Genomic DNA, 22,361 nt, shown 5'->3' on the forward strand with positions numbered 1-22,361 from the left:
GTCTCGCGTTCGGGTTTAGATCTGCAAGGATCCTCTTTGCTGTTCTTGTCAAGGAGGTCTCTCTGTGTTCACAGGTGGTTTGTTGTTTCATTATTTTTTGTCCCGGCTGAGTTTTATCCTCGCTGGGGCCCCGTGAGACACGGAGCCGCCAGCCCGGCCGCGCCAGGATGCTTCAGGGGTTGCTCTTGTCCAGGCTTCTCCGGCTGCAAGGAGAACTGCCGATCAACCTGGGCTGTCTTTGAACACAAACGTGTTGCTTCGAACCAGCCTTCTGGAATAAAACACCTTCCAGAATAACCCCCTTCCCAAACGAGTACACCACTGTGGTGGTTTAGAGCGGCTTTTTTCTGTGTGGTTTTCAAACTAGCCTTCTTGGTAAAACACGAAGCAATGAACCGAGGAACATAACTGAGTTACATTAGTTTTACATCCCCAAAGTCTATTTTTTAACAATTCCAAGAGCTGTGGTCCACTAAAAACGTATCTTAGGAAATAAGCTCCTCCGCCGCCTCCCCTGTGCACAGCGCCCGGGCTGCTTCCCTCGGAGAGCCCGCGGGTGCACCACAGGGGACGAAACTGCCGACGAAAGACTGGGACTCCTCCGCCATGGAAAAGTGGCATCTTTTCAGTAAGAAAAAAATGGTCTTTTACTTCAGTGACCAAACCTGTTTGCAGACCCGTTGTGTTTTATGGGCAGTAGGAAACTATAATGCGGCTTTATGTGGCTGCCAGAGTCTTGGCAGGAGTCACTGAAAAGCGAAATTCAGCTAAAAAAAAAGATAAATTTTTATCTTGTGAGTCCTGAAGTGCTGGCGGTTTTATTCATCAGCTCTAGAAATCTGAAGCACTGATGTTTTATTTACTTGTTTTTAATGTATATATAGTACACATAAGCAAAGAGAAAACCTCGTTTGTACATCCTTGCAAACTGGCAGGCAATCGTGAGGGGTTCCACACATTTTCACCAAAGGAAATTCTATGAAAATGTGAAAGCCAAAACCTAGTGAGAAGCTCATTTTAACCTTCCTGGATTTTTTTTTTCGTCTAGCTGCCTAGGCCATATTACGAAAAAAAAATAGCACAAAATAATTTTATTTTGTTTTTTACCTTACATTTCTTTAATTTGATCTCTGATTCATTGTAACAGGGAACCGATAATGAGACCTACTTAGCTAGTTTTGATTTCTCTTTGATTTTCTTACTGTACATAAGGAGCCTGCTATCTCCAACACAGAGATTTCCCTGGAAGAACATGGACAAGGCTATTTAAAATTGGATGTTTTACCCCACGGGAAAAAAGCATTGGCACATGTTGTTTCCACTGCAAGGAATTCTCCTCGTTCTGAAATTCTTCAGCGTTACTGTTACTCGCGGGGGTGATTTTATATTAAAACTTCCCTATCCATATCTAATAAAGGGCCCTTTGAACGTCTGCTATTTTATTATAAAGATAATTTAAGAAAATAAGTACCTTGTGAGCATTTGCGAGCATCTTCAACTTTCCATTCAGGATTGTATTTTGTAGGAACTAGAAATAAGTTCCCATTTCAGAACTACTTTGTCGTTTTATATACGATGTGTTCTCTGAATGATAAAGCATTGTTTCTGGAGAAGAATCAGCCTCTTTGGTAGATTTTGTGCTTGTTATTGTTTTTTTTTTCTTCTTCTTCTCGAACCCTTCATTTCCAGTGTTTGTTTCTGCGCTTTGCTAGGAAGGAAGGATGCGAAAGGCTTTTCAGTGTAAGCCTTGACACTATTTCCATGAATAACTAGCTAATAATTGCACGAGGCAATGGCAGGCCCCTATGTTCCCCTTGCAGTACTTGCTGCATAAATGTAGGTTTTTAAATTATTCCTAAAATTAAAATTGAATATGTTTTTTTTAGGGTGTTTTGTGTTTTTTTGTGTGTGTGTTTTTTTTCTTTGCGTTGCTTGGAGTGGCATGCTGCGGAAGACAACAACGGTCTCTGAATCCAGCTAAAGACGAAAAATCAACTAAAGATTAAAATTTAATAATGTTGTTAGCTAATGCTAAATAGTTAATAGGCCATATTAAAATACCTTCAGTACAAATATTGCCCATAAATAATTACAAATTCTTATTAGCGTTGTAATTAAGAGCATGCTGGCTGCAAATGATACCTCAAAGTGCAAAGACAATTATGAAAAGTAAGCAGAAGACCAGTAGTATACTTTTTGGAATATTAAACAGATTTTCCTAACCAGCAGGGCCTTCATCACGCTTTAGCGGGTGGGGATCTGAAGATGAATGTTGGAGGCGAGAGGTGTGTGCGGAGTGCAACGGAGGTGTGAGGGGACAATATGAAATTAAAAAAGGAAAGGCTTTTTGTTATCAAGGTAATACGAAGAAGATGGGAACGGTGCATTGTTTTATGCAGGGAAATGGAAGTGATGTTGATTAACTTGTCAAGGACCCTGCAGCGTTCAGGTAGGAACCACTTTGGGGGCTCAGCTTAAGCTGATGTTACCATATTTGACAAGTTTCTGTAGTTGTTTTTGTGATTTTTTCTTTTTTTTTTTCTTTTTTCAACTAACATCTAATTGTGCTACAGAATTTCCCCACGTTTGTGCTTCATTTGCAATTCCGTGCTTGTTTATATTTCCGTATTCATTTTCCTCCAGCAAACATTCAAGGTTTTCAGCAACCTTTCATATTTTCATTTTCACGCGTTCGGTAGACGTAGTGTGTTGAACTATGAGACATTAAACTTCCATGTGTCCTTTCCAACCTCCCTGCGCTTCCTAGGACGATGCTTGGATGTAATTAGCTCTCTCATCAGTGACTTGCCATCTTTCCTGGCTCACTGGGACAGTCACAGAGTCACAGCAGCGAGGATTGCGATCCCTTGGCAAGAGGCAGAGATGTTGCCATAGGAGGGAGGTCGGGTTTGCAAGCAGTGGTCCTCACATCTAGCTGCTGGAGAGGAGAGGGTTGCCGTCAGGCACGAAGGAAAAGGCAGTGAAATTCATCTGTGGTTAGGTATAGCTCCTGCTGTAGCTAAAGGGGATATTAAAATGCGTCGGAAGGTTTATCGGGTGCTCCGCTTCCCTTTTTTTTCATATGCGAGGTTGCCATAAGGATTTCTTCAGGTATGAAATTTGCCTTTTGGCCATTGCAGCCATGTATCTTAAATTGCACTTCAGAAGGGTAGGTAAGCAGCACTCTGCTCAAAGCTATTAGGTGGTTATAGAAACCGCATCGTTGGAAGGAAGCAGAAGTTGGACATTTCCTGGTGGTTTACGTGAAAAGGACTAGACTGCAAACGTGTGGATAAGGTTGTGATGTGAAGGAAATGCATGGTTATGTCTTTGCAAAGCAATGGGCACTGCAGAGTCATTGAGTGGCCATCCAGAACCAGGTGCAGAGGTTGTCTTCAGCTCTCCCCAGCCTTTAGGAGCCATCTCCAGAACCTGTGGAGAAGCGATGGACAAAATTACACCTGGAGCCTAGGCTTCAGTAGCCAATTTTAATAGGATTAAATTTCAGTGGAGCATCGCTTTGTCCGATGACATCATTGATGGAAATAGGCCCAAAAGTGGGCTACTGAGAGTCTTCCAGCAGGCAAAGGCTCTCTCATGGCTCTGTAAGTGCTTGTTATACACGGTCTTGGCAATTACCGTTTTGCCTTGCCTTTCTCTTTTGAGGTGACCCAGTCTTATTTACATTTCACAGTAGTAACCACTATCTTTTATCCAGCCACTGCTTCTGTTCTTGTTGTAGTTTTGCAGGAAGTTCTTTTGATGCAGTGGAACAGCGGATCAGGTGCCCCTTCCCTTTCAGATTCATCATTTGCATACGCCTAAAAACTCATCAGAGACGGTTGTGTAGTGTAAAATAAAACGAATGCTCCTGCCTGGACAAGATCAGCTCTGTAGGAGTTTAGCTCTAAACTCCATTACATAGGAGAAAAGCGTATTGAAGGAGTGCTTATCTTGTGGAGTCTGGGGGTTGGAGAGTAAATAGGAGGGCTTATAATGCACACGGATAACCTGATGTCATTTTGCATTTGATCGCAATTACTTAGCCTGATGCAGCAATAAATACTTGAAATTGAGAATAATGAAGATCTTAAAGCTAAACAATAAAAACTCTGTGCTGTACTTAGAATAGGAATTTACTGCATGTTGTGTCACGCTGGGCATGACGTAAAATAACCTTGAATACAGCACAGAAAGGTGAATTTACAATTTCATCAAACCATGTATAGAACCGTTCACTTTTTGAATAATTCTCTCTTTTTTTTTTTTTTTTCTTCATCAAAGATCAGAAAGGGTGTGGTTGCTATTACCATAACCAGTCAACACGGTTTTAGCAGGTAGTCACAGGAGTACGAGCACACAGAAATGTCACTTTGGGGTTGGAGCTTCCAGTAGCAATAAAAGGGGGGGAGGGGGGCTTTTTTCCTATTAAAAGCATAATAATATGCTTTTGAGTCCTGACTGGTATTTTCACGTGCCAGAAAGATTAAACTTTCTTTGTCACTTCTTATGTTTTCCATGGTTTGAGAGAGGGAGGTTTGTTACCCTGTTTTCGTGGAATTTACTGGGTTTAGTTGGTTTATTTATTTATTTATTCAAGCATCACAGTATCTGAAAATACCACTCAATAAATTTAAACTTGGGGTTAGGCTGCGATGCTCAGTGCGATGATTTTAAGAGATTTCTTCCCTGAGCATAGTATTGACTTCCCAAATGCAAATACTGATATTGTGTGATATTTTTGGCAGTAGTTTATTACCTTCCAAAGCCTTTAATGCCTGAGCAATTTTTATATGAAAAAATATGTTGCAAAATCTTCAGTGAAGTTGGTGATAAAGCTATGAAATCGGATATTGAAACTTTTCAAGATTTGTTTGCTTGACAGAATTATGCATATCTATTAATGAATTTAAGTGATAGAATTCTGTCGACTTTCTTAGGTAGAGCTCTCTAACAGTACCATGTTTTGATAGCAAGTATTATGTTGCCCTATCTTAAATCCTTGCCCTGTTTATATTTTTGTTTTTGGTAGGGAAGTTTTGTTGCCTGCATGACGGCCATTCTGAGGCAAATGGAGGACTATCACTACGCTCATTTAATCAAGACTTTTGGAAAGATGAGGTCAGATGTCGTGGTAAGTGTAACGTCTTTTATCTCTCCTCAACACAGCTTAGTTTGTGTTTGTTTGTTTTGTTCTTTCCTGTTTTTTAAATATACTTGTGAAATGTGGACAAAATGTTTAAAGTTAAAAATGTTATATAAAATAATTAATAAAGCATTGTGACGTTTTCTGAATTTGCAGAGGATCAAATTAACCTTCCTGCTGCACACAGAAATGCAGCTCATCTCTGGAGCTGTTCAATATTTTCAACGCAAGCTCTGAGACATTAGATGTAAGGTAATTAAAAGAAAGTATTAGGAAATAGTAATTCCAAGTCGTTACTAAAAATCTGTTTTGTTTAAGGAGAGAAGGGGAAAAAAAGCTTTCTTGAGGAAAAGAACTTCCAGCATTAAATCTCCCAGATGTCCCAATTTTCTTCATTTGTTTAAATAGCTTTTACTTGCAGACCTGCTAGCTTTAAAATTTATACAAAGCTTTTTAACCTTAAAGATGCCCTCAGTTGTTAAATAAGCAATAATAATTGAAATTTGTCTTCTCGTGGTCGTTCAGTAGTCTAACTAATCCTACAGCACAACTTAATTAGAGCATAATAGAAGAAAGTTTATAGCTAAGGAGATAACTCTCTAATGACCTGAAACTATCATCGCCATATGGCAAGTGCATGCTGCAAAGTAGCGACCAAACTTGTTGGCTGAGATCCATCAATTAGCAGATGACCTGAAGTCTGATCAGCTGTATTACATTGCCCACTCTGCTGCTAGGGATTCTGTTAGGCACTTCAGGCAGCTTTCATCTGTGCTTTAATCTTCAGGGTGGCCTTCGTTCAGATTCCCTTCTTCCTTCTGTACCCAATGGAACAAAACCCATGGTCTTCTGTTGGTGTAATTTCTTTGTTTGGACTTTCCAGTTTTCCTTTTTGTCTTTAATTTTTGTTCTCCTTACTTCTGCTTCTGTTCTGCAAGACTTGAGCTCTTTGTCCTGTGCCAATTTTCAGAGCAGGTGCTAGAGCCTCTGTTGCTCAAAGTATTTGTACCTGATCTGGAAGAGCGAAGTACAAAGTTAAAGACTCAGGAGAACGAAGACAAAATCCAGCTGCAAAGACCTGCAGAAGAACATCACAATATTAAATTGTTGCTTCCCAGTTGCTTTGGCTTCTTGAAGGATAGTTTGGATAGTTTGGATAGTTTTTTTTTTTTTTTACCCCACTTGGTTTTCCAGTAATAATCACAGAATCATTCAGGTTGGAAAAGACCTCGAGGATCACCTAGTCCAACCTTCAACCTAGTACTAAAGTCCAACACTAAGCCTTACTTCTAAGTCCTGAATATACCCGTTTCTTGAAGACCTCCTGGGATGGCGACTCAACCCCTTCCCTGGGCAGCTTATTCCAGTGCTGCACAACCCATTCATATTGGATATTTCCTAATATCCAACATAAGCCTCTCCTAGTGTGACTTGAGGCCGTTTCCTCTCGTCTTACCACTTGGTGCTTGGGAGAAGAGCCCAATCCCCACCTCGCTACAGCTTCCTTTAAGGTAATTGTATAGAGCGAAAAGTTCTCCCTTGAGCCTCCTTTTCCAACCCCACCTCCCTCAGCTTCTCCTCGTAAGACTTGTTCTCTAGCAGTCCCTAGCTAAATGTATCTAGTTTGGTGAAATAATGTTTTTAGCATGTAGAAAAGGCGTGAGTTAACACTCCTGGTTAACCAAGGCAAATATTTTTATAGTTTTAAAGTCCTTCCAACCACGTAGCTTGGGAAAAGGCAAACTGATTACAGGGTTTTGTAAGGAAAAGGTAAAAGCAGTTTGCTCTCTAACCTCGTAACGATAAAATGCAGAGAAAGAAAATTGGTTAGGAAATCATGATTATTCTAACGGAATTAAAAGTGTTTATTTAAAAGTCACTTTTTTGCAAATTGTCTGAGGTGATTCTCTAGGGTCAGATCTTTCTTGGTGAAAACAAGAGAGTATTTATGCATTTGAAGTTTGGCAAGTGATCTATTTATAATTGCTTGTTTTAAGAGAGTGATTTATATGCTATGCAGTGCTTTGGGATACATGATGAATCACTTTTTTCTTTTGTCCTTACTCCCTGTATATTCATCCTGTTCTGCGTGTTCTTCGGTTTTGCGGATGGGCTTATTCCATATTATTAAAATCTTATTTTCCATCAGCATATGTACTGTTTGATTGCTTCTTTTCCGCTTGTTACGCCACCTGACTGTGGTTTGCAGGAGCAGATATGCTAATCCAAGCTTAGTCGGTTGGTGTTACAGTTTTTGTACCTTTACTTAAAATGTATCTTTTAAATGTTTTAACGATATTGTTGATTAAATGATGAGGCATCTTAGTGGAAACTAAAGTACGCAGCAAGCTGGTAAAACACTGACTAGGTAGTGTGCTCATGGTCAGGAATAATGTCCTAAATTAGCTTTAAAATGTAAGTAATATAAATGCAGGTCAGAGGTGTAAAGGCAATGCATTGTAAATCTTGTGATAAAAAGAAACCTCATGGAATAAACTACCTTTTTTACGCAAAAAAATACCCGCATTCACTCATCATGTAGGACAAAAGGATGAAGATACAACCCAATTTCTCTGTATAAAAAAAGATAGATAACCTTTTCAGTGAGTAGCAAAGAGGGAGTTACAGTTCTCTTAAGTATTTATCCTTACGCGGGATTTCAGTGTTAATTCAAAACCCACATCTTGTTCAGTACAGGAGGGTTCACTAGCTCTCCCAGGAGCATTGCCTCCCTTACCTCTATCAGTGCTGTGGTTCAGATTTTCCCGTGTTCCTCTTAACGCTGTTGTTTTCTGCCTGCCTTCAGTGGTGGGATGCTATACGTACATATTACTTGATATCGTGTGGTTTGGGTGGAAAGCAGGCCCTTCTCTCCTTAGTTTAACTTTTTAATACTTCTTTTTTTCCCATTTATTTTTAGCCCTACCATTTTTGAGCCTTCTGCCAGTGCTCTTTGTCTCTCTTGAGAGTTCAGATCCAAACTGATTTCATTTGAACCCCGAGTCCCTAATGCAGAGCTGGTGCCTGCCTCTCCTATTACAGGGTATTTAATCTAACCACAAAGGTGTAAGACGGTAGTGATCTAAAACTGAAACTAAATAAATTCAATTCAATGCAATAAATTCAATGCACAGTGTTTTCTTCATTATTTTTTTCATTTGAAATGATGAACTTAAGAAGTGAAGCTCTGGTTGCTTCTTCACCATTTGAAACCCTTAAATCTTTCTTCAGCACGTGCTCGTGCTTAACCAGAAGTTATAAGCTCGGTGCTGGAACTGCTAGATGAAACTTTATGGCCTGTGTTAGGCAGGTGTCAGTTTTAGATTATTATAATGGTCTTCCTTGGCCTTAAAACGTTAGAAGAGATGAGCTGGAATGTGATAAAACCAGTCTTATCTCTCCCTGTAGAATACACTGTTTAGGTTCACTTCTAGAAGCTGTTCGGATTAAGGTGTTTCTTTTCAAAGAGGAATTTGTTATTGTCAAGCCTACTATCATCCTGAGATGAAACATCATCCACCAGCAGTGGGGTTATTTCTGGAGCTAACTGATTTCACTCTCTTTTTTGCTTTGCAGACTTCATACTTGTGATACTAGTTGACAAAAAGAAAGTCTAATGTTTTGCCCTGTGGAATATTTTAATAAATGTTCCTCCTAAAGGCATTCAAGCCAATGTCCTGAGGTCAGTGAAGTGAGTAGGAAGATGAGTTCCATATCATGTATAAGTTTACTATTTTATGCACTTCTGCTCTTCCCCTTAAAACGGTTCACTCCTAGGACTTCGAGTTGTGTCAGTGTAGGACTTTGAGTTCCCATGGTGGTGGGACCCCACCGCAGAAGTGTCCCCACATGAGGCTGGAGAGATTCCTGTCTGGGAACAGCCTCCATGCTGCAGCTTGGCGAGGGTTCAGCTGAAAAACCTCTGTCATGTTCTTCCCTGTTACAAGGCTGATCCAGCTCTGGTTTCTTTCTGTAATTGGATGGGAATTGTGAAGGGGTCCCATCTATTGTGAATGTTGCTTCCTTGGGACAGTGAACAGGATCTGTATCTGCAGTTGGCAAGAGATGAAGAGTTCCCTTGTTCCTTTAGTACATTTTTTTCAATCATCTTTCAAATGTTCAGAATAATTTGTTCTGATTCTAGGTATACTGAAAATAAACAGGCTGTACAGCAGCGAAGCATGAACTAGTAGCTCCCCCTGCCAGTCCCACTCCCCATGCGAACGCTGGATTTTGCTCCTAGTAGGAAGTTACCCCATATAAGCCATTTACTTTCTTATAGGAAAGGTAAAATTCAAATGCGAACAGTATTGAGAGTACATAAAATACAGGTAAGTGTCAGAATCATTTTAGCTGATGAATAATAACATGAGTTACTGACGTGCATTATTAAAGTACCCCTGTGAAACTAGGACTATTATAATGGGAATATCGGTATTTAAAAATGGAGGGCTGAATCAGCAAGGTAGTTCAGCCCCCGTGTAGGACAACGTTGAAGGTCAGTGACAAATATGAATCATCCCCCCCCAAATAGGAGAATTCATCCAGTCTCCCATGCAGCTTGATCAGCAAATTATGCGGAGGTTCAACAGCCAAAACCAACAGCAAACGAAGTATAAGGTGGGGTTTGCTGCAGGAAACAAGAGAGTATACATCTGTAGTCACAAAATAGTAGGAAAAAAAGCCACTGTGAGCTCAGATCTTCTCTCTTGGATAGGCGATGACCCTTCTCGTGTTGCCTCTCCCACCGAAGTGTTCGGTTGCTGAGCCGTGAAGCAGCCCCATCAGTAAGCAGATCACCCAGCGCACGCCGCAGGAAGGGAGCATGCACTTAGACGGCATAAACACTGTGTGCGCTGCTCGGGCAGCAAAATATGCAACGTGATTACCAGGAATTATGTAACTCTCTCACCAAACGCATGAAAAATGAGCAGTAAAGTATGCAGTTTGATCTGCTAAATGAAGACACATTTTCCCGAGCTGGCACAGTGTGTGTCCGGGCTGAGCTGTGCCTTACGCACCGGTAACATCTCATTAACCACAAGCACTTGGAAATTTCACCTCAGTCCTCTTCATGTCAAAACATCTTTTTTGATGTTGTGTTGGGAGTGGTTTTGGTAAAAAAACACGGGAGTTTACTGAAGTAACGTCGTAGATTTGGGGGGAAAACATGTCTTGTGGCTGCTGTTGGCCCTCTTCGGCCTGGGTCCTGGGCAGGTGCTTGTGCAGCCCCACAGCAAAGCCTGCGCCTTGCACAGGGCCCAGCTGAGCAGCCAGGAGGCTCACGTCCCTTCCTGATCCCCATGTTGTGCCCTCAGCGTCTCTGCATCTCCCTGTTTCACACCAATGATGAATTTCTAGCCAGGAAAAATATGTTAAAAGAACAACGAGCCATAAGATAAAATCTCGCAAAGACGCTGGCTCTCGCACATGAAGAAATCGTGTAAGAGCAGGAACTTCTTGTTTGTTTCTCACTGAAAAGGTTACATAAAAAACAGCCTTAGTTTGAAGCCCACTGAATGCAACATTATTTTTTTTGGTAGACATTTGACATTTTAAAGATAGACAATATTAATACAGGTACTGAGAGGCTGTAGCAAAGGAACAGTATTTTAACCTTGGATGAGAATAAAACTTCATTTTTATCTCTGCGTGAAGTGAATCAAGGACTGCTTGCATTAAGCTCCTTTTTTTTTCCCCTCTCTCTATCTTACTCTGGACATTTTGATATCACTTAAATTGTTAGATAGCAATTATAGATTCCCAAATTGTAGAAGATGATTTACATTGTAAAGTACATCAGGTTTCTGTTCCAAAGAGATGTTTGTTTATATCTGGCTAGAAATAAATTGGTTTGAGCTACTAAATTAACTTTGTTCTGGGTCAGATTTTCACTTGCAGAAGCAATTACTGCTGTTCCCTTTAGGGAGAAAGTCTCTCGTAGCTTCCTGATGGCCAAACCAGAACCACTGTTCCCAGCTACTCGAGGTCGTGGGTAACACAACGCTCACCTGAATCCATTTCCGAGCTCTGGCTTCAAAACAAAACAAAACAAAAACAAACAACAAAACAAACAGAAAACATAATTTTGTTTTCAGCAAGGGAAAAGTTCAGCCAGATATACTTGAAGAGGAGGAAAACTCAGCAACTGGTGCCAGGGAGTATTTTCAGTCTAATTATAAGATTAAAATTAACGCCATACTCTTTTTAGCTTTTTACGTATGTTTTAACTAATTTTTACCTCCAGAAAGGTCAAGTATATACCAGGCATGTGTTGCCAGGTGTGTGCTGCAACACAGTCTGCGTGCACAGAGAGAGACTCGGTGCATGCTCCTATGGTATAGAAAAGAAAACGTTTTTTTCAGCAAAAGCTTCCTTTCCACAGCTTCTTCCTGGGTAGTACAGTGAGTCCTCCAGGATGTCGGATTGCCATTGATACTGTTTCTGAAAAGCTTAAACGGAATCATTGCAGAATTTATATACATCGTATAGAAATACGACTTAGTAAAATGTATTTGATATGAATAATGGCTTTTTTATGAAGCAGACCAATAAAGCACCTCTTGAATCTAGTCATTAATAACTGACACTATCACTTGTGGGTTTTTTGATCTATAAGAACGGTCTTTTCCAAATGTTTTCTCTTGTTTTAGGATTTTCTGATGGAAACATTCATCATGTTCAAGAATCTCATTGGGAAGAACGTCTATCCCTTCGACTGGGTTATAATGAACATGATGCAGAATAAGTGAGTATAGAGGAAAAAGCACTGTGGCTTACTGAGATGGCTGTTTCACATTTGATCTGAAACAACAGTGTTGCTTGGAAACAGTAAAACACAATGCGGCAGCTAGGGCTTTTTTGTTTCCTTCTGGGATGCAATAATTATTTAAAAATTGCCTTTTCAGGAGGATGTTTTAAGGGCCTGGTTTGGGGCACCCCAAATTAAGGGTGGCGTCATTCAGAGAGCCACAATTTTGGAAGAGGCTGCAGATTCAGTAGGGAACTGTGCATATCTTATAATACGGAATTTATTCTTTGGGAGATCTATGATATGTTTCGCATATGCCCTCAAAAACCAGTGGTTACTGTATGCTGACACGGAGTTACATTCTCAGATGTTTGCAGTGGTATTAACAAGACAGAACTGAAAGGGCATTTATACCCAGATTCCATCAGCCTGGTAATGAAGAGACAAGCTGTAAATATTTCTAATCCCCGTTTTTCTGCTCAATAATTGCAGCATTGTCATTATTGAACACGCCTTTATGTAATATTTTATGTTTGTGACATTCATTAAGAGCGTCAAATGCTTTAATGTGTACTGGGATGAAAGTATAAGGAAAAACATTTTATTTACTAGGTGCCTGGAGAAATCTCTTATGTGCTCACTGGTAGCTACTGTGGCTATAAAGTTGCCAGCGTTTACCTACATAAAATCCTGTACTACAATTCCTACTTTCATTATAAAAATTCACCATAATTTTAATCCCAGCTTCTGAAGTTGTCTTAACCACCTAATAAAATCCTGTCCTAGGAAACATGAGGTAGGTGCAGCCATCTTTTGAATCACATCCATGGTGTGGATGCACGCTCCTGTGCGGCTGTAGCTCGCAAAGCACCTGCTGTTTTAAAACCAAGAACCCTCTGAGATTGCATGATGAGGAAGATCTGAAGCCCGTTGGGTTTCTTTCTTTTTAAAAAAATAAAAAAATAATAAAAAAAATGAAAGCAGTTTTGCTTCAAGAACTCCAAGTATCTGGAGAGTTTTGTTGCAGGTGCTTTGGAAACCCTCGCAGCATATGTTATCTGGCATCCTTTCAGGAAGGAGAGCACCTCTGTGCTCCACTCAGTTCTGGGGGAGGAGGAAATGTGAGCAGGAAGGTCTGTGCCTGGACACTACTGCCAGTAAAGCAGGCACACTGTGGTCTGCAATGGTGCAGTGGCTCTTTCCCTAAATCTGATGAAGGTGGGTATTCCTCAGATTACCTTCATGGGATTGCCAGGTAACTTCTTAATGTTCATTTGGTGCAGTTCGGATCTCAATTTTCATTTATTTATTTATTTATTTAGACTGTGGAATCACAGTCACAGAAATGTATAAGCAAAGGTAGAGAAAGAGCGTTTCCCTCCCCCACATTTTTCCTTTAAAGTGCAACGGGGTCCTTAGCAGGCAGCTTCTCCCTTGGAAAATTTGGAGTGAGACGCGGTGTGATGCCCTCAGTTAGGCTTGGGGCTTTGATTTCCTGATCCTTCACGTACCGCCTGGGCTTTTTGCCGAGCTGAACAGTGAGTCCTGGAAAAGCAGAAGCAGGATGTGTTGTGATGATCTTCGCCTCTTCCTCTCTTCCTGGGTAACTGCAGTACCCATGTAATGTTTGAGTAGTATTTAAAGGGTATTTGGGGTTTTGTTTGGTTTGTTTTTAATTTTCTTCAAGGCTTTCTGGTGTTGATGAATATCTGCAGCAGTGCTAAGGGGGTTGTTCATCTCTAATTTACAAGTTCATTTTCATTACACCAGCTCATTTGGTAAATGCTGCTGAATTGATTTGAGTGCTTTTCATTTTTCCTGTTGAAGTTAATGTGGTTTCCAAAAACAGGAAGCGGCGTTGTAAAATACCTTTTTGTCCATCTGCTCCATTTATTTTCACACCTATAAACTTTTATTGAAGGAAAGGAGAAAAAAATTAAGACCAAGTTCTGTCTTTTTAAAGCTCCTCTCAGTAGAACTGGCTCGGAGCTCTTACAAAATACCTCTGCACATTATTGCTGTGACACAAGCTAAAGGAAGTGAACTAATTTTTAATTATATCGAGAATGTTTTTGAGCTCGGTTGTTTCTCTGTGTGAGGAATGTCTGGGAGCAGGAAACAAAGGGAAAAGGACTGGCCTCATGTGGAAGTCGGACCTCCGGGCCCTCTCTGCTGGTGTAGAGAGAAGAGGGAAGGCAGCGGCAGCACCTTCTAAGGGACGCCTTCGAAGCACCTTAACATGCAGTACTACGCTTTGCTCACCCTTATTTCCTAACAGGACTCTTGTGTGCAGAAATACATGTGCACCCAGTCACATAAATTACTCTCATCCTGCTTACTTGGTTCTTGTGGTGCAGTGCTTCCAAACTTCAGCGCGGCATCCATCCCATCCCTGGCTGTGCTGGGCCGTGTCCAGGGTTGCCTCAGCAGGCCTTTGCTTCAATAGCACAGGTAGTTGTGCCGTGTTACCACCTATCCTGCTGAAATGGACGCAGAAAGCTTCATATCTAGTGAGATAATCATTACGTTTTTGTTCTTTGATGTGTCACTTGATGTTCTACTTCCAGGCCTCTAGTCTAATTTAAAACAGCGCCCATTGTTCTAGCAGGGGTTCATCGGGTGCCGTGCAGCCGTGAGTTTTCAGAGGTGGGGAGAAAAAACCTTCCAAAGTGACCGTGCGGCTTTCCCTTTCATCGTCAGATTGAGCTCCAGGTCAGCTGCTGTTGTACAGTGAAAAACAATACCCATGCAACAGAGATGGGAAGAAAAATGGATGACCGGATGGCAGAAGTGAATAGTAGGGCATAGCATGGAGGTGGGTGGGTGGAAAGAATCTTAAAATCATATTTAATTAAGTCTTGACCCACATGTGGACTTGAAATGGCCATTGCTTTTGGTTCCGTTTAAAGGAGAGGGAATGCAGAGGGGCTGGAAGAGCACAAGTGCTCTTCAGATACACAAAATTTCGCAGCAGAGCAGATGGGAGCAGTCTTCTCAGAGCCATGTGGAATTACGAGTGTAAGAAGTTCCAGCCATAAACCGCAGCAAGGCACATTCAGGTTTGAGGCTGGGGGAAATACTCGAGCAGGGAGCGCTGCAACGCATTGCTCGGGGCGGTTGCAGAGTCTCCAGCAGCAGAGGTATTTAAAAACAGTTTGACAAGCATCTGTTAAGCTGCTGGTTATAATCTGGGGAGAAGGGGAATGGACTAAATGATCTCTAGAGAGCTGGCAGAGCCCTGTCACTCTGCCTGCCTTCGCTGGTGGATTCTAGGCTGCGACTTGGAGGTGAACTTTGCGACTGCAACTTTCATTTTCAGCAAGAATTTTTAAACATGGAGAAGTGTTAGCGAGCTACTAAATGTATTCATGGTCGCATTACCTAAAAATGAGAGTGAGCTGAGGTAACTTTAAAAGAAAATGCTACTTGCTGTTTTAGATACTGCTGTTGGGAGTTATTAATACATCCATTTAAGATATTTGGACACCTTTTAATTACATTTACAGCAAGGTTTATGTGTTTTAATACATTCAGGAAGAGTTATTCCTACCGAGGTAAAGGCATCGTACTACCAGATTAAAAGAAAGTATTTCTATCAGCTCTGTCCCCAGCTGCTAGGATAGCTGCTTTGTACGACCCCGGGTACTGAACAACGACATTTGGCCCTGCTCTGCAGCCACCGCGGTATTTCATCTCTGCCATGAACGCCGACAGCTGTGCTTAGTAGTTGCAAAGAGTCGGGAGCTTTTCCTCCGTGTCAGGCTGGGGACGAGGAGAGCTTCTCAGGCAGCTGCTTCATTCCACGATGTCCTGCAAAAAAGGCACTCCGGTAGTTTTATCTGCAAGTAGTTTGAAGAAAGTCGTTTGTCAAAGCATCAGCAGCGATTTCATATTGCTTATATTTTTTTCCCTCTAAATCATATTTAGAAATGATTCAGAAATGTTTCAGAAATTATTTTAACTTTTGTCAGCAGCTGACAACTCAAACTAGGCTCCTCTTAAAACAGCCAAGTCAGAACACATAAACAGCTCCTCTTTACGTTTTTGTAAATGAAAATAATTTAATCTTTACTCTTACTTCTGGCATTTGAGACGATCGGTTCCTTTGGTAGACCTTATGATATATTAATTCCGAGCTACTACTTTCATCTGCAACTGTTTCTCTGGAAGCCGAGTTGCCTATGAAAAATGAATTTGATGTTTCCTGTTCTATTTTTTGTGTCTAATGTCCACATTTACATAAAATCCGTGGTTGTTTTCCCTTTTGAAGTCAGAGGAAAAGGGGTAAGATGCTTCTCAGTGAGAATGAGGTTTCTAGTGCCTACATGCTTTTTTTTTTCCAGAGGAATTGCATCTTGCATTGCCCAGGGAACCTGGAGGCTGTTACCTGCTCTCCTCCAGTGCTGCGTTGGCTTTGCAGGCGGGTGGAGGTGGGCTTCCTCCTGGAAACCTAGTCCAGAATTTTAATTAATTTTCTGCATGATAAAAAAAAATGGAAAGAGGAGGAAGGACGATCGGGCAGATCCGTCTGATAAACACGTTCCTTTATCCTGCTGCTGGAGTGGATCGCAGTGCACGTGTTTGTTTTGGGAAGTCGCAGGGAGATGCAGGCTGCTCTGCTACGGGGTTGTCATAGCAGTACCTGGCACATCTGCACGGCGACTTCAGAAGGAACTTTGGCTGTGGAGGTGACTGTCCGTCAGCACGTGCAAGCCCTGGGCTGCTTACGGACCGAGGAAAGTTTAGTGCAGCTGTGAGCCTTGACGTCCAATCCAGGCTGCAGTCGCCTGAGAGTTATTCCTACTGACAAGTAACCCAAAGCCAAAATAAAAGCACTTCTTAGGTTATTGAAGTTATGCTTAATTATTGAAGTCATGCCGTAATCGGCTGTGCTTTATACAGGCATGTGGAAGCTAAAACGTCCATGGTTTTTAATAACTGTATGAAAATAAGCTCTTGGCTCTTATGTAATCAGCCAGTCAAGTTGCATCTGTCAGATGAGGGGAAAAAGCCTGAATGTAAAGTCTGCATCAAACTGCTGATGGGTGGACTTGGAGTTCACAACAGGAGGAAAGAGTCCAAAGATTTGGGACAGAAAACTATAAAAAATAAATTAAATTAAAAAAAAAAAAAAAAAAAAAAAAGCAGGTCCAGATTTGTATCAGACATGGGGTAGGAGGAGGAGGAAGCACAAAAAAAACTGTGAAACTCCCTTCATTTTCTGAAAACCCGCATATATACCGCTCAAACCCGGATTAATACAATGTTCACAGTGATTAATAGTAGGCATGATGTGAAAGATCGCACTTATATCCGGGGCACAGATCATTAAAATATTTCCTCAGTGTTTGTTATTATGGAATATAGTAACTGTTTTACATTTCCAGTTAGGATATTGTGAGGAAGACGGTGCTTGAAATGCAGTTATATTTAAAGAAGAGTCTGAACAGCTGGAAAAACTCCAACAAAAAGGAATTGGCACTGTTTTCCTGACTATTCATGTATTTTATGTATTGATCTCTGCTCACTTATTTAGAAAGTTTAAGAGCTCAGACCCGCAACTTGAACAAGTAAATGATTTTATTTAGGGATGCAATGAAATAAGCATTCGAATGTGAGCAATTTTGTTGTTTTCTTCAGTGGCAAATATTTCTCTGTGTAGGCAAAAACCACTGCTGGCAATGTATAGATGGAGCATAACATCTTTCAACGCATGTAGCTTTTTCAGGATCCAGTTTTCAGAACCAGTGCGTGTGCCCAGAAATTCATTCTTCATTTATAAATGAAATAGATGAGTGCACATGGATAACTTCTATGAAGATCCTGCAGATTTGTTTCTGCATACGGAGGGCGTTTTTTGTTGTCCATAAAACCTGGCTGCACGATGCACTGACCTTTTCAGCAAAGACCTTGCAGGATTTTTGGTTTAGTGTTGTACCTGTCAAATTAACTGGGCCTGGGAATGAAATGAATGTACTTGGTTAGGTTTAAAATAACAGAGGCTTTTTCCTTTGCTGAAAAGGCTGAGATTCCTTGAAGGAATATGCTTCAGCAGGGGCTGGTGGTTTCCATAGTGGGAGCATCCTCCAGAGCAGGTTGCTTTACCCAGGCTGTTCTGAGTTAGAAACTCCGTACCTGGCTTCTGGGGTCTAGAGGTGGACTAATGATTTCCAGTACTAAAATCGTTACCATTTTAATCGCTCTGGTATGGCCTAAATTATGGGTTTCGTGTGTTCTTCCTGAACTAGAAAGAAAGGGAGAATAGATCCTAATTGCTGGTGTTCTTGAGCTAAGTTTTGTATATGAAGAGGGGGAAGTTTTTTTACATATGTATATATTTATTTCTGTTCCAAGGCCTTGCTATTTTTGGCTCCTTGCAAAGGTTGAAGCAGCAAGGTTTAGACCTGGAAGCACTCCAGTTCATTCACTGGCTGTCCTCCTTGGGGTGGCAGCAGACTTGAACCCCTTCAATACATCTTGAATACTATGTGCATCGTATGAAGCTTGAGAACTTTAAAGAGATATTTGAATTTAGAATAATGTTTAGCCCAGCGGGCTCATAAGCGTTTGTTGTGGTTTTGTATATAGAAGACATCGCGTGGGGCTTCACCGCTGGATAGCTGCTAAGCCAAAAGTTTGCACTGCTGGTCATCTTCCTTGATATATTTTATCAACTCTTAAATATTTGTTCTGCAAAAGATAATGAGCAATTGAGAGGCACCTCGCAGTTTGTCGTTTCCAGAAGTGGCTCAGAAATGTGATTTTTTTAGAAGAAAAATAGGGCATTGCAGCTATCTGCAACCCAGCACAAGTAGCAGCTTTGCTTAGCGGTTACAAAAACCAAAAGCAAGCTAACGTCTCAAATGGGTGGTTTCCTCCTCAGTTCTGGCATCGTTATCCAGAGCATGCTGTAGATGTCCATGGGCTTTTTTGCTTTTAACGAGATACTAATTATGCTGTATGCTTGCACTTACTTTTAACTGACTCGCGTATATGCGGTGTGAAGGACTCCTGGAGCTAATCTACTGTTTTGAAAGAAAGCTACAAGTGGCTATTAGGCTGTGCATCGTGACAATTCCCTGGTAAGAGTCTAATTGAGATCTGAAGAAGTGCTGCCAAATTAATTTCAAATGCAAAAGAATGATTTGTGTATTATGTCCTTCCCAGAATCTAAACTGGGTTTGACATTAAAATTCTTCCTGATAATTGTACTCATAAGCATTTTCTACCAAACAATACATTTATCAGTTTGATTCTCATGATGGCTTTAGTTATCAAATGGTTCAGTTCAAGAAGAATTCAATATATGCTGCACTGAATAGTGGATTATAATATTGCATTACACATTTTTTTTGTCTGGTTTCAGGAGTAAAAGAACCCCCTGGCAGATTTCATTTAATTCAGATCCTTCAGTGGAAGAGTTACTTTAATTTTAGCTTGAAGTTCTAGCTGTAGGTGAAGCTGGGGGAGGTGAGATCGTGAACCTCTGAATGCACGTTACTGTACGACCGCGAGGGATTGCGATGAAGCTGCACATGGATATTCCCGGCTCATTTCACGAAGCCTCGGGGCCATGCCCCTCACTGCGTTACCCTGCTCTGTCCGGCTGCTCCTGTTCAGCCTTGGTGCCAGAGCAGTCTCTGTCCCCGGATCGCCAAGTTCCCTGGGAGCTCCCAGAGGATTGGTATCACTCTCTGAGCAGAAAAACGAAACAAAACCAAAACACGGAGAAAGAGGGGCCAAACAGTGCTGGGGAGTGTGGCACCCAGAGCTCGGTGAGAGCTGCAGCCAGTCTGCTCCAAGGGAACCCCTCGGGTTGTGCTCGTGCAGGTGTCACTTATAACACGGGCCTGGTTAACCCAAATTCTGCTGTTTTCTACCTTTCATGCCCTGCACTTTGCAAACCCAGTGGTATTTCAACACAGGCTATAAAATCATATTATTTTTTTTGTTTTGTTAACGTTTCCGAGACGGAATAGTTGTGATCTAGGTTCCTGTGGAAAAGTTAAGTATCAGTCATAAGCGTGGCAAAAATCAAGGCTGAGAAAATTGTCCCGGCGTCCTTGGGCGGTGGGAGCACCGAGGTGATGGGAGCATCCTGCTGCTGCTGCTCCTGCTCCTGCTGGGCTCGGGCAGGGCGGTCTGGGGCTGGGGGAGGATTCCTTGGGGTGGAGCTGGGCCAGCTCCATAAAAGCATCGTGAAGTGGGTCATCGAACGAAGCTGAAGGTGTTAAATCCCAAAGCGTGTCAGCAGCTCTCCGGTTCTGGTAAGGGTAGAAGCTAGCATCACGTGATGCCTATTTTTAAAATGGAAGGTGTAGCAATTTTCACTTGAAGTTGTTATTTTTCCATGTCAGCTTCATTTAGGTTAATACCTTTACACATCTTAAAATACCCGGTGAGTGAAATGTGTGCTGCTTTGTCACAGGTGAGGTTTATGAATCCTTTCCTCTTTCAGTGTTCAAAAAAAAAACAAAAACACCAACAAACAAAAACACTTTTCTATTTTCTTTAAAAAAAAAGCGTGTCAGAACTACAGAAATGACAGAAATGAGCGTCCCTTTCCCTTCTTCCAAACCAGAAGTGCAGACATCCCAGGAAATACTTTAGCACGTTGATTCCTATCGATTAACTTTCGTGGGCAAATCAGTACCCTTAACGTTCCAGGTTGTCCTTTTGGCTGTTCTCATCCTTCCCCTTGTTGAGAACAGGAATAAAAGTTATCGGCAAATGGTGGAAGCTCTGATGCTGTCCCTCGTGCCTTGCCAGTGTGAAGAAATGAGGGAAGTGTGTTTTCTGATGGGGCTGTAGGAAATCAGGAGGCTTTGAGCCCGAGGGGTGAGGGAACCAAGAAATTGGAGAAGTTTGTCCTTCACGTGCTAAGTCAGCGCGGCTGGCTCTGTAGTCTGGGGGGAAAGAATACATCCGTCGGGTTATCAGGCTTGTAGAGTCATCGAGGGGACTTTTTTCCTGGCTTGTGGCTTTTAGGACTGACACAGCAAACAGAGCTGGACCCTTTGAGCCTGCTTTCTTACCCAGCAGAGCCAAAGGGCCGCTGTCAGCAGCCTCCCCGCGCTGGAGCGGCCAAGGGGCAAGTGAATAACCATTTCTGCTGTATCTCCATCTCCTTTCAATGTTAGCCATTTGAAGGAGAACAGAGCTGTACAAAAACAAAAATAAGAGCGGCCTATTGGTGATAATTTTACCGCATCTCTTCAAATCCCAGTTTTCTCACTGCAAGAATTTTCAATGTAAGTTACCAGAATACTGACCGGCACAATTACGGATTTAATACACTTCTGTAAATACGCCTAGGCCTCTGTTTGCTTTTCCCTTGGCAACATGTTCCTCTCCTGGCTTTTTGTCTTTCTAAAGACTGACAATTATGGAGCTCTTTGGCTTCTGCGAGCAGCAGCCTCCAAGTGCAAGAAGACAATGAGGCCTTTTGTACGGTTATTAAGTTTTAGGACCACAAGTATTTCACGTACGGAATGTGCAATTGTATTCCAGAAAACAGGCCGTGGCGGTTCGAGCAGGAGAAAACACAGCCAGCGGAATAACAACCAGGGCTAGGAAAATGAACCGTTCACGCTCTGACATAAGGGACTGTACAATCGTAAGACAAGAAGTGTTTAAAGTATATTTAGAGAGAAGAGTAGTGCTAGATCACCGGCTGCCACTGGCGTGCAAGTTGGTACCACTGCCTGGCTTGACTGAGGAGTCTCCTGTCCACCCCCTGACAGCACGGCCGGCCCCTATGGACAGATCTTTCTCCTTTTTCATCGTAAGGTTTGGAGTCAGAGTTAAGCAGGCACTGCTGCAGCCAGTGACAGTGACGTTTGGGCAGTTCTTGGCATGGTCGTGTTGGAGTGACAAGGTGAATTCCTTAGTTTTGAACGTGTACCACAAGTAGAACACCCTTGAAATAAAAGTAATGAATACACAGAACCATTTGTGTTAGGAAATAATCGTGCTGGCCCTCCCGCAAACGCTCAAGTACTTCTGTACAGCTCCTGTTCTTTGAATGGCCGAGCAAGCCACCAGAGTTAATCTAACAAGATCTTTTCCATTTGGGGTCTTCAAAACAATAATTAAAAAATAAATACAAGCATTTGCCTTCTTTAAATTTGCTATCTGTGTACATGCATCCAGTGTCTGTTGAGCTGCTAAAGGTGTTCAGCTTGTGCAAGAATTCCCTTTTGCTCTACCAGCAGCCTTGACCTGCCAGCTTTTCAGATTTGTGCCCTGCTGGGTATGGGAAAGGTTTCCCCCTCTGCCTGCCCGCAGCCAGACCCAGCGCCTTTCTCTTTTCCTCCACAGCCTGCCTGTGCCACCACGGGGGTGAAAAACCCCACACCTGTGTAAGTAAAGTGCTGACTTGGAACAGAATCATCTGCCTGCTTAAATTTGCTCTTTTTCTGACAGCTCAATTTGTATTGGCAGGCCTTATGCTGGCTCAGGTGC

General features: G+C 41.8%; 1 protein-coding gene across 3 annotated transcripts in view; it reads left to right on the forward strand.

The window, feature by feature from the left end:
* The window catches only part of DOCK1 (dedicator of cytokinesis 1), a 271,261-nt gene that overhangs the window by 142,492 nt on the left and 106,408 nt on the right, over positions 1–22,361 (forward strand). For all 3 annotated transcript variants that reach the window (XM_035329518.1, XM_035329519.1, XM_035329521.1), the window contains exons 28-29: positions 5,033–5,134; positions 11,800–11,894. In XM_035329518.1, coding sequence (XP_035185409.1) covers positions 5,033–5,134; positions 11,800–11,894 — 197 coding nt within the window. The remainder of the gene's footprint in view (positions 1–5,032; positions 5,135–11,799; positions 11,895–22,361) is intronic.

The sequence above is a fragment of the Oxyura jamaicensis genome, chromosome 6 (genome assembly GCF_011077185.1).
Source record: "Oxyura jamaicensis isolate SHBP4307 breed ruddy duck chromosome 6, BPBGC_Ojam_1.0, whole genome shotgun sequence".
Lineage (NCBI taxonomy): Eukaryota > Metazoa > Chordata > Aves > Anseriformes > Anatidae > Oxyura > Oxyura jamaicensis.